This window comes from Agelaius tricolor, unplaced genomic scaffold (assembly GCF_023055355.1).
Source record: "Agelaius tricolor isolate 1412-34295 unplaced genomic scaffold, bAgeTri1.0.p SCAF_1, whole genome shotgun sequence".
NCBI lineage: Eukaryota > Metazoa > Chordata > Aves > Passeriformes > Icteridae > Agelaius > Agelaius tricolor.
The window spans coordinates 11,556,453-11,574,256 of NW_027269261.1; the positions used below are offsets into that span (position 1 = coordinate 11,556,453).

Sequence of the window (17,804 nt, forward strand, 5' to 3'; positions counted from 1 at the left end):
ATATCAGCACATTCAAAGAGAATATTATTCACTTAAGGTTTTTGCAAAACTGGTCTTTCTCTTGTCAAAGAAAGCAAACATTTAAGGAACAGAATGATTCATGTAGTTGACCCCAATCATCTGCTTCTGCTGGGTTTGAACACCTTTGCTAGCTTGGTGTCAACACAGACACAGAAAAACAGTGTTATGAGACTCTCACTGCCTTTGCTTTGCATTTTTGTTCCTGGAGATCCCTTGGCATGCCCAAAATAGCAAAGGTTGCATATTAAAGCAGGGCAATAAACCAGCAGCAATTTAAAAATTGCTGACAGAAGATGGAAAATATCTGAGATGAAAACTGTCCAATATGCTGAACAGCTACATCAAGATCTTAGTGTCCTTTTCTTTCTGTGTAGTTCTGAAGTCAGACAGGCTTTGATTTTTAGGCTTTGATTTTATTAACAGATCTCACCCATCACAGTTAGCCTGTGCTGGATGGAATAGAATCCCAAGAGAAAAGTGGGAGAGTTTCAGAGCTAGTTGCGTGTCCCTTCCAGAGCAAGACTGACACATGGGATAGAGTCACCTGGCAGGGCACAGTGGAGGTAATGGTCTGACTCAGGGTAACCCTAATGTTTCTGTGTCAAAAGTTATCTTATAATGTGTCTCTTATACAGAATCACAGGATGGGTCATGCTGGAAAGAACCACAGTGGGGCATCTGATCCAACCTCCCTGCTCAGGCAGTTTTGTCCTGGAGCACATGGCACAGGACTGTGTCCAGATAGTTCTTGAATATCCCCATGGAGGGGGAAATCCACAGCCTACCTGGGTGACCTGTTCCAGTGCTGTGCCACCTGCACAGTAAGGAACTTCTTCCTGATGTTCAGGTGGAACTTCCTGAGCCTCAGTTCCTGCCTGTTGCCCCTTGTCCCACTGCCCAGCACCACCGAGCAGACCCTGGTCCATCCCTTGGCCCCTCCCTGTAGATATTCATGGACACTGGTGAGGTTCCCTCTCAGTCATCTCTTCTCAAGGCTGAACAGCCCCAGTCCTTCATCCTTTCCTAATCAGAGAGATGCTCCAGTACCTTGATCATCTTTGTAGCCCTCCTCTGGACCAGCTGCAGGGGCTCTGTTTCTCTTTTGCACAGAGTCCAGAATTCAATTGACAACTTTAAGTTATCAGCAGCATTTATTCTGCCACAGGAACTGAAAAACAGACTAGGGAGGTCTCTGTTTTACAACAATGTAATTTTTTTTATTGTAGATTATCTTTGCCTTTTGGACAGTCACCACATGAGTTTTGATCTATTCATGCAGCGCTTGGTCTATCATCTATTCATATCAATGACAGTACAAACTCAGGGCTTTTCTTTCTCTCTTGGTCAACAGTGCAAGGCACAACATCCATAATCCTTTTCTTATAAGAAATCTTTTCCTGGGCATTAAAGGTATCTTTTTTCCTAAGTTTGTGAATACTTTGGTTGTCACAAGTACATTGTGCTATATACAGAATTTGCATTAAAAATGTTTGCTGTACTGCTGAGAAATAGCAGATTTAAAAAAAACAACCAAACCCATATCCATGAAATGAAAAAGGAAAGCATGGTTTGAAGATCTACTGACAGCAGAAGGTACTGATTCTGAATAGTAACAAGTCATCTAGATGAGGTAATAGATAATGTTCTAAGTCCTAATAAACAGAAGCTAAACAAACAGAGAAATTGAGATAGATTAAGAAAAAATATAAAGCATGCACACACACTTACCACTTTTTATTTTCCACCAAATTATTTTTAATAAATGAGCATTTTAAAAATCCAGTCTTGTAAATGAGTACTTGGAAGTTCTTTTGGTTCAGTATACCTATTTCTTAAAGGCTCGTATAAGATTAAAAAGTGAACAATGAAATCCATGTTGACTGTGCCTATTTATGAAAACCTGGTGCATACACAATGTGTTTACATAGCTAAATAGACATTAGAAGTGTTTTAGTTTAATAGTTCTGTAGTATACAGTACATAGTAGCTCTATGTTTTGCTTATACTTGGTAATTTTCTTGCTTGATGTGACTTTTGGTGAGTTTTAACATTTGCCCAGCCAGTCTCTCTGTTTCTCTCTTTCTCTGTGAGGTTCACATGTAAACTGCTTTAAAGATTGCATAATGACTGTTTGGCATGTCCTACAGGCAAAGGCCCAGAAACCCTTTTTGCTGGCTATAACCTCAATGATAATGAGTGGCACACAGTGCGTGTGGTGCGGCGAGGAAAAGGTTTAAAGTTAATGGTGGATGACCAGCAGGCCGTGACAGGTACTGTGGCACTGGGGTTCCATGATTCTGTGGTGCTGGGAGGGGGAAACACAAAGCAAAATAAAAACAAAACCAAAAAAAAATTATACAGAAGCAAAACGGCTTTATCTGAGAGTAACGTGCTTTTTTTCCTTTTTCCTGGGTAAGATTCCAAATTCATGTTATGCATCTTAGAATGCTGGTACAAGAAGTGTGTTATTACCCTTGCTATTAATGTTGCTCTAAGGTTGCTATTGAAATTAATGAAAACCTTCGTGCTGACTTAAATGAATGTTTTTATACGGTGATTGGAGAGAAGTAATTTAGTACATCACTAATGAGAAGGCAAGCAAAATGCTTTTGGCAACACATTGTTAGGGCTAAACTCTAAGCCACTGCTGGAAGAAAGAGTTTAATAAACATTTGAAGGATATTCTACTGTGATTTGAATCTTGCATCAGCTGTCCTCAATAATTATATATTAGGCAGCGTGTTTTTCTCAAATACTAAAATAGCAGTTGGGGTGGGAGAAAAAAAAATGGCAGCCATGTTAGCAGATGAATAGAAATGTGTTTCTGTATTTATATGATCAGAAATGTTAATAGAGAACACATTGGTTTTGCCCTGTACAAGACAATGTTCACATGCATGTTGTTAATAGCAACTTATCTGGCTTCTGGCCCTGATTCCTTGCACAGAAGAATGTGCCTAAAATTTTTGTTAGCTATTTAGAATTATTCTTTGGTTTTGTGTAGAATTAAACAACTTTTATCATTGGTTTTAAGCTTTGTTAAAATAGTAACAAGTTAATTTTTTTTTTGGTTTTTTTTTTTTTTTTGGTTTTTTTTTTTAAAGAGGAGTGTAACTTCTTTAATAATCCCTTTTCACCTCAACAGAACACTGAGGGTCTTGTCACTGGTAGGAAAATAATTCATATAGTTGCAAGAACATATTTTCTAGAATCAGAAATTACCAATATATCTTCCAGCACTGAAGTCTGTGTATGTTATGATGCCTAGGGTAATTTTCTCAAGAATACAGATGGCCTTATTAATTTATTTTCTTTTTGATAGTATAGGAGGAAGTATACCAATAAATATTATAATCTTGCTGCTTCAACTGCTACTCAAGACAGATCCTAATATAGAAAAAAAATAGTTTAGATCAAAATCCAATGCAATATCCAAATTCACAATTCCTGGACTCCTCATGCCAGAGTTCTAATTTACAAATACTGCAGGATAATAATAACCTGGGTCCAGCTTTCTGGTGCAAAATTTGCATTCTTTCCACAACCCAGTATGTACAACCAAAAATGGCCAGTTGACTTGAATTCCCTCTCAGTTCTTTGAGCTGGAACTTGTCTGCATTTGCATAATGCACAAATGTTTAATGTTATTAATCCAGAAGGAGAAACTCATCCCAATATTTTGGACGGAAAAAGACATCCTATAATTCCTGAATCTGTAGCCAATCTGTGGCCTCCTCCATCAGTGAGGAGGAAAATGCTGTATGAGAAGAAACAGAGGGAACTTTAAATGTAGGCAATCTGCTGTTAGTTCCATGAATGTCACATTTCCTACAAAAAAAAGTCTTTATTTTTGTGTAAGTGGTGAGAATTTTTGTTTTGGTTTGTTTTTTTTATTTTGGGGGGGTGGAGTTTTTTTGGATGTTTTAGGTTTTTTCCAACACTGAGTGTTTTAAAATCCTTTACAAAATTAAATTTCAAATGTGTGTAATAAAATTTAATGTGTAGTTGCTTTGAATTTCCTGAAAGCATAGGGAAAGGGTTGCCTTATGGGATTAAAGTGTGCTTGTTCTAAACTTTTCTTCGGATGTTCCAACAATCAGAAATTTCATTTAAATACAACCCATTAATTTTTCATGTGAAAAGTTGTTATAGTTTTATGAGGAGAATAAGGAAGTAAACTGACTTCCTGCTAAAAATTCCAGCTTTCTGCTTCCACATGTTGTTTTCCTTTTTTGATTCTATTTCCTGTGCCATATATGAAAGAATCCCCATCAGATCCAGAAAACTTCAGCTCCATGAAAATCTATTAAATAATTCAGCCTGACTTTCTAATTTTTGCAGATTATAAAATACCACTTGTTCATTTGTGAGTTATGCTTGGTCCTCTTTGACAAATGCATGATGTGTGCAATGAAATTCAGGCATGACTAGCTTTCATTGGAAGCCATACAGGTGGCTTTGAAGTTACTCATCACAGAAGAGTTTAATATTTCCATCTCTAATAAGCCTTGTTTTCTAAGATTGTATAGAAAATGAAAATGATTGGAAATTCACTAAATTTGGGTAACAGAATAGCCTATGGTTATGAACAGAAATTCAATTGCCCTTTTGTATGATGTTTTTCCACAAATCTGACGAACTTAAAAGAAAAAAGAAAACCAAAACCAGACCAAACAAAAAAAGAAACAAAAAAAAACCCCAAAAAACCACCAACAAATCCCCACACAATCCGCCTTGTAAGTACAAACTACATTCTTTTTTACTTCATTGCTGCATTTACAAATCCTGTTGAGCATTATGTGAAATCTCAGGTCCTGTTTGCATGTTTGTAGAACTGAAATGTTGGGATGTGAGCCCAGATTCTGGGACTTTTTATTACTGTGCTCAAGAAAGAGATGCATTTAATGTAGTGGGGATATTGTGCTACAGGCCAAAGCTTGGTGGATTTTTGCCATGACATTATTGGAATGCCATCTGAAGGGATACAAGACTGGAATATATAATGTTCCTCTCTGAAACCTGATCCTCATCTCTTTGGCTGTGATCCAACATACAGCTCTTGTCCCAGCAAAAATTATACATTTGGCATTTTTCAAGACAGCTCCCTGACTCATTACTGCATGGAAGAAGCCACATTTCCTTAATGCATTGAGGGAAAGTGGTATCTTCAGAAGTGATGTTTAGAAACAAGAACATCAAGGCTGTCCCTGGGGTTTAGGGTGCCTCTTGCAGTGCTCAGCCCTGTGAGTGCAGGTGGCGTTCAATGACAAGTTCTCCTTCAGAACCCATCTCAAAGCTAAGTAAGCTACTTGTAAATGTTTATCATAAATTATTAGAGTAATTTTTGTGCCTGAATGGCATTAAAACTTACAGAGCTATTTTCCCTGTAACTTCACTGATGGCTGTACTTGTATCTCAGTGCTGTGACTTAACCTGCTCATGAATTCATCTCCCTGGGCAAATCTGATATATTGACATTTCTCTTTCCCTTGTCTTTTCCCTGTCACACACATGTCCACAGACACTTGCTTATGACACCCACAAAGGTACAGCTGTGTCAGCCTGCTCCAGGCTTTGTGCGCCACTTCTGACATGTCCAGCCTGGGGCAGTGCTCACACTCTCTCTTGGAACAGAATATTTGGGGATGGACAGAGGGAACTTGGCTTGTCAACAGCTTTGCCACTGTGAAAATTTGTATTAGAGCTGTTTTATGCCAGTATTTATTCCAGCCTGACTTGGTCTGCTCTTCACTTTCTCTGTATTCCACAAGAGACGTGAAACAGCTAAGAAACTGGGGAATTTGCAAAATGGTTTGCAAAAGGTACATTAAGTGGTGAAATTCATTGGTAATAAGAAGCTGTTTTTCCACACAATGTGACCATGAATCAGCCCTGTGAAAATACTGCCCTACTTCTTTAAAATAAGCATGGAAAAAAATTGGGTGTTCTGTCAGAAAAAGAAACTCTTCAGTAAACACAATTTTGATGTGCTGGGTAAGGTATTTAATAACTAGCTTAAAAACTTACCTGACCTGTATGCAGTGTACTCTGGCAGTGCTGATCCTTTCCTCCAGATTAGCTTTGCAGTCAGCAGATTTCAGGCTTCTTGCTCTGCAGTGGTCCAGGCATGGCAGAGAGAACTCAAAGGCAGCTGAGGGGGTTGCTTTTGGACACCTTTCCAACGTAAGCAAGTCCCTTGTTGTTTCCAGGATTAAAGAACACTGGCATGCACCCTTCCTGCAGGCTTTCTGCTCTGCCCATCCCTTGGGCTCTGCCCCTTCTCACATGGTTTATTCCCATGGTACAAAGCCAGTTGCTCTCAAGCATCTCTCCACCCTTGCCACACAGGGCTTTTTGCAGCAGGGCTGGCATTAATGTACCCAAGACAGCTGAAACAGGAATCCTTCCTACTGCTGGTCAAGTCATGCACATTGAAGCAAAACACATGGAATAAAATCCCTCAAGCTGTTCTGTTTCTCTTTCATGAGACTCTGATTTTGTTGGTTTAGCTCTGAGATTGGCCTTTGTGTTCCTCATGTTAAGTAATTGCACTTGCTTATAGTGAAAGCCCACATCTGGTTAGGTGTAACTAAAGTGAGGGATTTTATTGGCAGTTTAATGTACTCTGGTAAACTGTTTCAGTTTAGAAATTTTTCTGTTGGCCTTCTCCAAATGTACTGAATGCTTTGGAAAGGCTCCTAGATTTACCAGTAACTAGGATGAATTTGGAAGAATTCCCTTTGGAGACAGAAATTGGCCTTGCACATTCTGAAAAGAGTGGAAATGATGCAGATGCTTAATCACATGATGTGCTCTTTGACCTCCCCTTTCAGAGACTAACACGTGTTTTCTTGTTGCTGTTTAAAGGTCAAATGGCTGGCGATCACACACGGCTGGAATTCCACAACATAGAAACAGGAATAATAACAGAACGGCGCTACCTGTCTTCTGTGCCTTCTAATTTTATTGGGCATCTACAGAGTCTCACATTTAATGGCATGGCATACATTGACTTATGTAAAAATGGAGACATCGATTATTGTGAGCTAAATGCAAGATTTGGGTTCAGGAACATCATAGCAGACCCTGTAACCTTTAAAACAAAAGCAAGTTATGTTGCACTGGCCACGCTACAAGCGTACACATCTATGCACCTTTTTTTCCAGTTCAAAACCACCTCCCTGGATGGATTGATACTTTTTAACAGTGGCGATGGAAATGATTTCATTGTGGTTGAATTAGTGAAAGGGTATGTATGGATTAGCATAACAGCAAAACCAGTCCATTCAAAATGTGTGTGCAGGAGGAATACACGGGAAAGTTTAGGATGCAAATCTTTTTTTTTTTTTTTTTTTTCTGACTGGATAGATGTGATGGATAAATGTTTCTTCCTGTTGAACTTCATGTGCTTTATTGTGACTCTTTCTTTCAGATGAAGCTAGATGGCTGAAATGTATGAAAGTAAATAATAGGTATAACTTCTCTGGTGCTTACCACAAAGAAGTGCTAGTTTGTAGCCTCCCTCTTGTTCTCTCTCTCTACGTATGTATGCATGTCTTGGTACATGGAGTGCTCGTTGCTTTCCAGAAACTTGGGACTGCACCTCAACTCATCCAAACAAGTGGCAATTTCTTGGAATCACAGTTGCTTCCCCATCTGGCATTCATTGTTGTCCTCTGGTTTAGCCAGCGCTGCTGAGGAGTACAAGCAAATAGAAAATATTAGACATATTAATTATTGCCCCCTTGCTATGTAAAGAAAAAGGAAACTTTTCCAATTTTTTCTCTTTTCCCAGGTATTTACACTATGTGTTTGACTTGGGAAATGGTGCCAACCTCATCAAGGGAAGTTCTAATAAACCTCTGAATGACAACCAGTGGCATAATGTCATGATATCAAGGGACACCAACAACCTACACACTGTAAAGATTGACACTAAAATCACAACACAGAGCACAGCAGGAGCCAGAAATCTAGATCTAAAAAGTAAGTACAGTGATTCTTGTATTATCTACTTTGAGGGCCATTACAGAATAATAAACAGAATAAATCCCAGTACTGTATAATTGTGTATTATTGTATGAAACATTTTATTTTGTAATTATCAGTATGATCACAAGCGATTACATCATCTTAACCTGACAATGCCAGTTTAGAAGTACTTCTACAAAGGTAGGTACAACTTGAAACATGTGAAGATCCCATGGGAATAAAAAAATTAAAATTAAAAAAAAAAATAGGAAATTATAATAACACAAAGTGGCCCATATAAATCAAAATATAGTTGAGGGACTAAAGGAGGCTTACAATGTCTATGTAAAAACTTGACTTTTACATGAACATAGGTCATATAAGTAGCATAACCTACTCATCTAAATGAGTATGTAATATGCAATGCATCATTATTTCCGTGGCAGGTGGGGTAAACTTTGTTACCTGCACTGAACCTACATGTTATAAAATCCAGCTAGATTTTTTAAGATCTATTTTTTATAAACATATGTATATTTTAAAATAAGTGATAGTAATGAGTTCTGTGGATGGGTTTCTGAAAAACTAATTTGCATCTGAGGAAAATATCTTTTTGAAAGGAGGTATAGGTATACTTTTAAAATAATGACTACCTAATCAGACATAAGAATATTTGTCCTGGTCATGTGGAAAAGTAGTGTGTATTTTACCATTCTTTAAAAAGGCTGTTGGCAGGAAAACTGAAATTTCATAACAGTCAAAGAAATATGATATTTCAAAAGCCAGGATGTTCAAAGTAGATATTAATATTCCATCAAGAGCTTATTCCTTGCTGAATTTTCTTTTAAGTGCCTCTGAGTCACAGATAATGAGCTGACCTTGGTAATTATGCTGGATTTTGTGATATTTTACACGTTTGCCTCACTTGAAAGTGCTATTAAGATTGTAAGAAAGACTGTGAAAACAGTATCCTGATATGTCATAATCTTCAATAAGAGATTCTTCTATTTAAAAACTTGGCATTTCTGATAAAGCTTTTTGGGTGGCTCACACTCCATTCCTAAAGCAGCATTTGAAATTTGTTACACGCTATTTCTCGGGCTTGCACTCTTTTAAACATAATCGATTTTTTATTGATGAAGTTTAATATTTCAACATTGTTTTTGATGCTGTAGAAAACGCATCCAGCTTGTTCCTTGACATTCTTAAAATGGCCAGTACTATTTATGCATATCTGTATGTCTTTAATATGTTTGCCTCTTTTCCTAGTAGCTAAATCAGGCGTGGGTAGGGAAAAAAAAAAAAACCACAAAAAAACCCAAACCAATCCTGTTGCGAGCTGATAATTAACACAGCCATTTTATTCGACGTATTTTCCAAAGCGATTGTGGTGGGTCCTTGGTGTGCCGGTTTATTTAAGGAAAGGGGCTCAGGTTCTCTCCATGTGCTCGCTGAAGGCACTAGAGAGCGCTGTGATCTCACCGAAGGCGCTGCCAGGGCTCAGCAAAAAAAAAAGCAGCCTGCAAAACCCAACATCCCTGAACATCCCTGAGCATCCCTTTGTGTGCGGCACTTTGAAAATGCTGCTTTCGCCTTACGCTTTTGAAGTAAAACTGTATCCATAGCTGCCGCGTTTTCTAACCTTGAATTCCTTCGGAATAATAATAAAAAAAAAAGGAATGAGGAGCACGAAAAGAGAAACCATACTGAGATTTGAAGCGACTAAGGTGAATTGTGTTAGGTGATTTTCTATAATTTACCACCCAGGGAAGGTGGATAGTGAAAGAATAACAAGTATGACGTGTTCAGTGCAGGAATATATAGCAAACACCTCTCTAAAACTGGTCTAGCATACACAGGTCCTCAGCATCTGTCTTCTCTTAATCGTATGCCTCATTTTAGATTATTGATTTAAATGTATTATACTGTATTTTTCTCAGGTTCCTTTAAATATGGCACAATGTATATAATGAGAATTTTGGTTGGATTTGGGAGGGGATTCAAGCTGATACTTTTTAGCCAGCAGGCTAAAAGGGAGAAAAAATTGCCTTTCATTACTGTTTTTCCTTCCTTATTATTTAGTAGAAATTATAGTAGTTGCTTCTTTTCTATTTTATATCTGTGTTGCTTGCAATGGCATGTTTCTGTTGTGCTATAAACCCTCCATATACTTTCCTGATATAAATAGTTGCAGTTAATTCATTGTCCTGTACTATCTTAGCCTTGGCAACAAAGCAAATGCAAAATCACACTTCCTGCTATCAATAGTGTATTGATATCAATTGTATCTGCTTAACCAGATATCAATAGTTATCACTATATCTGCTTAATCAGAGTTATCATTAGGAAAAATATAGATGTGTGCAGATAGTATGAAACCTGCAGCCATTCTGAGTAATTGTAGAGTTACCAGATTTCTGATTTTGAAATCCAAGCTCATCCTAGAAAAAGAAACCCGCTATATGTGGGTTTTTGCAAATACACAGTGAATTCAGCACAAAGATAAGACACAGATTGTGTTGTTGAGCCTGCACAGCATGGAAGTTGTCTGGGAGAGCAGACAGCTGCCATAAAAGTATGGGAGAGAATTTCCAATATATGTTTCCTTTTGGGTGTAGGATTTGGCTATATAACACAGAAAGTTCATTATCACACACATCAGTTCCCTGCATTACCTCTGGTAAAATTTCAGCAGCTACCTGTGGAAACACATATATTACATCCTGCAGCCTAATTATTGCTGTAATTAGATGGGTAAATTATAAATTGGGGACAAATAAATGATTGAAAATAATTCTGTGTTTGGATTCCAAGAACTGTGTTATTTTTCCTCACAGGGAAAATTAGCAAAGTGTGCTGAGGTGCAGTTCTAGCAATAACCCGTAAAGATAAATGAGTCTGAACAGCAAAAGCAGTGCAGCTCAAGCCTGCCAGCACAGTTACACAGCAAATTTCCTTTCATTTATTTCATGAGCAGATTCTCTGTCCTGCTTTCAGGATAGCTCAGATGGTTGGCATGGCTGCAACTCAAGGCCTGAAAGAGTTGGGTGGAGGGGAATTCTTGCTTGCTGTACTTGATGCTGCGCTCTGATGTTCTGAGGAGTATGAGTAGCCTCAAAAGGCACAGGAAAAACAAGAGAAAATTATTTATTTGATGGAGTGCCTACATTGGTGGACAAGGGAAAGATTACAGATGTCATTTATCTGGACTCCTGTAAAGCCTTTGAAACAGTTAGCCACAACATCCTTTTCCCCCAGACTGGAGAGAGGTGGATTTAATGGTGGATTTAATGATGGAAAGTGGTTGGACAGTTGCATTCAGTGGTGATCAACAACTCAAAGTCCTGATGGACAGCAGTGACAAGTGGTGTCTCTCAGGGGTCCTCATTGGCACCAGTGTTATTAAATACCTTTGTTATTGACACAGAGAGAGGCAGTGAGTGAACCCTCAGCATATTTGCTGATGACACCAAGCTGGGTGGTGTGGTTGGCACACCTGAGGACAGGATGCCATCCAGAGGGACCTGGATAAGCTGGAGAAGTGGGCCCATTGTGCTCTCATGAGGTTTAATGAGACCAAGAGCAGGTGCTGCACCTGGGATGGGGCAAACCCTGCTGTCAACAGAGGCAGGGGAATGAACAGATCGAGAGCAGCCCTGCCCTGAAGGACTTGGGGGTGCTGGTGGATGGGGGGCTGGATGTGACCTGGTGTTGGGGTCTCTGGCTGGTCAGAGTGACCCCTAGAAGAGTTCCAAAGTCTCTTTTCCCAGCCCGGCGCTTGAAGAAGGAGTCAGGGCTCTTCATTTCTCGGTCTCAAGGTTGTTTATTGTATCTTATCTATAAAAAATCTTCTCCTGCCCTGCCAAGGTCAGCTCAGCAAGACAGTTCAGGCACTCTGCCTGCCCCCAGGGTGGTGTTATGTCTTTATACTAAAAACTACGTATAACATATTTACAATTACTTTCCAGTACCTATCACCTATGTTAGACAGTGAGCTTCTACTCTAAACCAATCTGTAAGTGCCAACATCACAGCAGAAGGTGGAGGCCAAGAAGAAGAAGGAGAAAGGCTGGACATGCCCAGATCCCTCCATCTTGCCTTCTGAACCCCCATACCAAAAACCCTAAAATCTACTTTTCTACCCTGTGATAACTTTGCTAATATTCTACTTAAACTGTTGTGGCTTGTTGATCTTCATCTAAGGTTGGTAATTTGCTCCACGGGTCATAATCAAAGCCACAGGCATCCTGGGCTCTGTGCCAGGGTCTCTGAGCCCCCTGGCAGGGGTCTTGGCTGCTCAGGACAGCCAGAGGGGTGTCCTGGGTGCTGACAGCCTGGCCACGTGTGCTGCAGCCCGGAGAGCCAAATGTGTCCTGGGCTGTGTCAGGAGCACCGTGGGCTGCAGGGCAGGGAGGGGATTCTGCCCCTCTGCTCTGCCCTGCTGGGATCCCACCTGGAATGTTGCATCCAGCTCTGGGCTCCCAGCACAGGAAGGACAGGGAGCTGCTGGAGCCAGGCCAGAGGAGGCCCACCAAGATGATCCAAGGGGTAGAACACCTCTGCTATGAGGAAAGGCTGAGAGAGTTGGGATTGCTCAGTCTGGGAAGGAGAAGGCTTTGGGGTCACCTAAGTTTTGGCTTCCAGTTCCTGAAGGAAGCCTGGAAGAAGGCTGGAGAGGGACTTTTTTACAAGGGCCTGTAGTGACAGGATAAGGGGGAATGGCTTCAAACTGAAAGGGTAGATTTAGGTTAGATATTAGGAAGAAATTCTTCCTTGTGAGGTTGGTGAGGCACTGGCACAGGTTGCCCAGAGAAGCTGTGGATACCCCATCCCCAGAAATGTTTAAGGCCAGGTTGGATGGGGCTCTGAGCAACCTGGTCTAATGCAAGTTATCCCTGCCCATGGCAAAGAGGCTGGAAAAAATGATCTTTAAGGTCCATTCCAACACAAACCATTTTGTGGTCCTTGTTCCTCTCTGTTGCCAAAGAAATGTTGTCTCCCTTTTTCAGGCTGTGGGTTTTACAATGTCTATAATGTCTCTTCCCTCTCCACATTTTTTTTTCAGTGTGGTATGGGAAACCATAGTTCTGTCAGAAATTATTTTATTTTATAAGTACTTGAAGATGCATGATCTGCTTCCGAGGAGGAGGACATCCTCAAGCACACTTTATATCCACTTACCTACCAGGGTTTAATCTTCCTCTTGCTTCTCTCCTACACATATAGGCAGTATTTTAATCCCCAGAGCTTTCACACACTTTTTTAAACAGCAGGTATAAAAAACCCTGCAAAATCCAGTCAGAATTCCCTTGGAATACCCATTAGAAAATTAAAATATTTTAGCATTTTAATTGTTTATAAATTGAAATTAGAAGCTGAGATATTGCACTCTTATCAAACAAGAAGGAAAAGACTGCGGCAGTTATTTTAGACTGAACAATAATTAGTTGCAAACTTTTATATGAGTTGGTAGTTTCAGTGCTTCAGTATCCAATCCAATTTTAAACTTTCCAGATCACAGAATATATTCACAGATATGCTGTATCCTCTAAGATGATCTGCAGTCATCCCAATCTTGATATTGGGCTAAATATATATAATTTTAGAAGGAAATCACCATTCTGGAAAAAAGCCTGCACAGCTCAGCATTTATGGGTTAACTTTTGCTGCCTGTGCATCATTTCATTTGTCAAGACCTGCTTTTTTGAACTGACATTCATAATTTCAACTTGTCTCACTGTCATCATCTTTCATGTGGCCTTCCCAAATGTCAGTTTTAGAGCCCATTGTAAGCATATGTTATTCCTGGGCTTTCATATCACTGCATCCTCAAAAAATGCTATTCATATTAGAGCACACATCAGAATCAGCCTACTTGGATTAAAATAACCTGTCTAGATCTCTTGTTGTCTGTTTTACTTTCATTTCTGTATCTCTTCACTGGCCCCTAGCTTCCTTTATTCTTTTGAGATAGGGCTGCTGCTGCTTCTATCTGTGTTTGCTTTTCCATTTGCTGTTCTGTCCAATACTGTGAAAACAGACTAGACTGAAGCACCTGAAAAAAATGTAGTTCTATTAATTTCTGATTTCACCAGTAGTTTTGCAAATGTACCAAATTAGAGTTCTTCAATGTGCATAAAGATTTGCTTGGCAATTAATTCATCCTTGTAAACTTTGAATGCAATTAACTAAATTATCAGTAGATCTACTAGCCTGGCATATTCATTGATGATTTGCAATAGTCCCTTAATCTATTGATATTTCATTTTCCTGTCAAAGTAGGTTATTCATGCTGAGCTAAATTAATCTTGATCATAATGAGGAATTCCTGTTTCAGCAGTGGAAATTGAAGCTGTTTTAATTTCATGTAATATTTCTCTCTGTTGTTTTATACTGAGGCAGTTATTATTGTTGCCTCATTATATGTTTTTTTCTCTACATTGCAAAGTCTCCATCAACAGCAGTGATCCTTTATATTTTTATCACTAGAGAAACAAAGCTTTTAGAAGCACAGAACATTGTACAAATGAGCAAGTATTAATGCCTAAATTTCTCAATAATCATGCCTGAGCTAAATGTAATAACCTTGCCAGTGGGCTGTGAATTCTTCATGCAGAAATAATGTTCTGTTCCAAATACAGAGTTCCAAATACTGTCAACAGCAAATACAACTTCCCAGTGTGACCTATTGGAGTAGACAATGGCAAATGCAGCTTCTTGACAGGCAAATGTCTTCATGATAGTAAAGGAAAGCAGACCCTGTACAGAGGAAAAACAAGGGACTTAGGGCTCTTCTTTGGATCCTCCTATGTAGGCAGGAAGAACCAAAGAAGCCTAGAACTTCCTAGCAAAGTTCTAGGAGTAGAAAACAATAGGTCATTGGACAACCTGGTCTAATGGAATTCCTTTATTCTTCTTTTTTGACCACTTTTCACATACTGCTTCTGAACAATGCTGTCTACCAGGTTGTGAAAATAATTTTGATAGTGCTAAGCTTTCAGAAATTGTATCCAAGTCACCAAAACTATAAGATGGGGTAAAAAATTGAAAATTTATTCCAGCAGTTCTAGGTTAAATAAATATATTCTAGAGCTTGCACTATGAAGTCAGTTACAATGCAATAGTCTGTCAGTACATGGTGAAAGGGTTTTTGTTTTCTGCCTCTTTTCCCCTGTTCTTTTCAGTCTGTCATACATATATGACTGGATAGATTTGCCTTCATTCCTACAGCTGTTTGACGTGCAGGTTATTACTGATGATAATTGTGGAATTTCTTTCAAGCCTTTCTGGAACACCAAGGAAAAGTTATGTTAAGAATTATACAGGAAACATAGATGCTCTTAAAACTTACCAAAACCTCTGAATATTTAGCATAAATATGCATCCACTGCATCCTACCCCCCCCCCCCCACAGATACACAGAGTGAAGAAACACATCCTAAATTTGCTTTAAAATGTGCTGCTGTGAACTGTCATTAACCTTGGTATTTTAACTGAGCAATCCTTTTTGCAAAAGGGCAGCTCCGTGGAATATCCTCAGAGTCTGAATGTGATTGTCTTGATGAAAGAAATATCATATAAAAATTACACTCTGCCAGCCTGCATTCCAAATAAGAATGTTTAGCACCTCAGCTGGTTGGTAGCTTTATGTGGAGCTCTAGCCAAAGGAAGAGTTTTGCAGATGATGATGTCTGGGGTCTAGTAGGTCTGTTGGAAAGAGGAATTCCTCACTATTTTGAAAGCAAGCTCTGCAACGAGCATGTGTTGGCTGATAAAGCAGAGAGGGAAAAAATTAGTGCAGGAAGAAGGGAGATCTGAATATACTATGCCATGCAAATGCCAGCTTTGTTAGATTGTGTCTATTTTTGAGCTGTGTGCAATCTCTAGAAGTGGTCAGAACAGGAAAGAAATGAAGGGCATTTGATGTGCTTGAATGCCTCACCTCTCCACCACAGCCATCCCCCTCATGCAGAGTAATTGGCCCAGCATTGATTATGTGGGAGATGGATTGCCACGCACGTTTATATGGCAATTAGATTTTATTATTTACCATTTAACATGCATCACCAACTTTCCTCACAGTCCATTGCACAAGCAGACTGCTTTGGTTTTACATCTGTTTAATCTTTTTCAATGCCAATGCTCTTCATCTAGTCTTTAGTGGAGGTAAAAACAAGCAGAGAGAAATAGAGCAACTGGGACTCTGAGGAATATTATTGTCAGGAAAATGCTAAATGTTTTCGTGTGACTGTTTCTTGTGAGAAAAAGAATTATTTTTGAGAACAGAATTGTTGGGGAAATGGTGGGTTTTAACCTGGAGAAGTCTTCAGATTTGAGCACTTCTTGAATATCTGCTTTTGTCTATTCAATGCTTATCTCCTGAGGACATTGTTGTGTGGTTACTGTTTCTCACACACCAGCACTCCCTATGACACAGCTTTGCTTGCCTGTGAAACATGGGCACATTTGTGTAATCCCCAAGGAGCACTAAACTCCAGTTTAAAATTGTAATAAGAATGAAATCTGAGCACTGAGAGGTGGGTGCAGAATTGGACAGCACACCCAGCAGACCATAAGGAAAAGTTTCTTGGCAGAAGAATATTTGTGGACCTGTGGAAAGTCTTCAGTGTAGTTCTGTGTAGTGTGATGGAATCAGGAGATTGGAGGTGGAGCAGCACCTGTATCTCCACTGTGGACTGCCGTGGATATTGGTGGCAAGTGAAAACTGGAAGATGCTGTTCCTGGTGCACCCATCAACTGTAAATTCTTTCTGGTACCTCTTAATTCTCCTTGCCTTTTTTTTTTGTTCTGTCAGTGTGGACTACAGGGCAGTGCTGCAGTGAAATTGTAAAAAGAACAGTAAAGTATCACTCAAAGGAAGAAATATCTTCAAAGTTCAATTCTCTTGACAAATAACTACAATATGCACTATTGTGCCAATAAGTGTGCCTAAAGAAAACCCACAATGTCAGCATTTCAGTGCTGGTGATTTCTCTTTTTTTTTTTCCCTTTCCTAATACATTTAATAGTGTATTCAGAAAAGATACTGAAAGCAGTGTAGAATTGGGGTGAAAAGATCAGTTTCTATATTCCTTCCCAAAAGAGTGACTTGCTAACCTAGAAATTATTCTTTATTTTTTTCCTTTTTATTTGCCTGTAAACATTTTGCCTTGTTTGGTTATCAGTATAGGGAATGTGAAAGATGAAAGCCACCACCTGTCACATCATAAAACAGCCTCTTGCCTGAAGTATTTGAAAGGACAGATAACTCAGCAGAGCCTGGACAAGTAAACTAGCCACCCTTTCCCTCCTTAGGTGAGAGAGGGTCTAAAAGTGATAGAATTCATCACTCCAATAGGAAAAATATTTGAAAAGACTATTTTTCTTAAAAAAAAAAAAATCACATCAAAACCAAAAGACATCAACCACAAATCAATACTGAAGCTCCGGAACGGACTCTTTGAAGTGAGTAAGTGGACATAAAACACTAAGTTTACATTTTCATGTCTTCCCTCAATTGCCCTGCCTTGCAAGTGGTAGACAAAATCCAGTCATGCTTTGCTCTAGCAGCAAGCAGGCCTGTGAATGCACAGCAAAGTGCATATTCTCTGCTGCAAAGGGGGTTTGAAAAGCCATATGCTGGAGCGTATGCGCTGCAGAAGCTGTGTGGATGCAGCATTTAAGCCTTTGTCAACAGTTCTTCTGTTTATTAATGGGCTATGGTGCAGACTTCTTGGTTTATGGGGAAAAAAAAAAGAGCAATTATGTCTCATCAATGTTTTTTTAAGGAGCAAACATTTTTTTGATATGGA

At 39.2% G+C, this 17,804-nt stretch overlaps 1 protein-coding gene across 29 annotated transcripts in view; it reads left to right on the forward strand.

Moving 5' to 3' along the window:
* NRXN1 (neurexin 1) overlaps positions 1-17,804 on the forward strand; it is a 679,845-nt gene that overhangs the window by 313,664 nt on the left and 348,377 nt on the right. For all 29 annotated transcript variants that reach the window (XM_071422858.1, XM_071422867.1, XM_071423014.1 and 26 more), the window contains 3 exons: positions 2,169-2,291; positions 6,889-7,270; positions 7,817-8,007. In XM_071422858.1, coding sequence (XP_071278959.1) covers positions 2,169-2,291; positions 6,889-7,270; positions 7,817-8,007 — 696 coding nt within the window. The remainder of the gene's footprint in view (positions 1-2,168; positions 2,292-6,888; positions 7,271-7,816; positions 8,008-17,804) is intronic.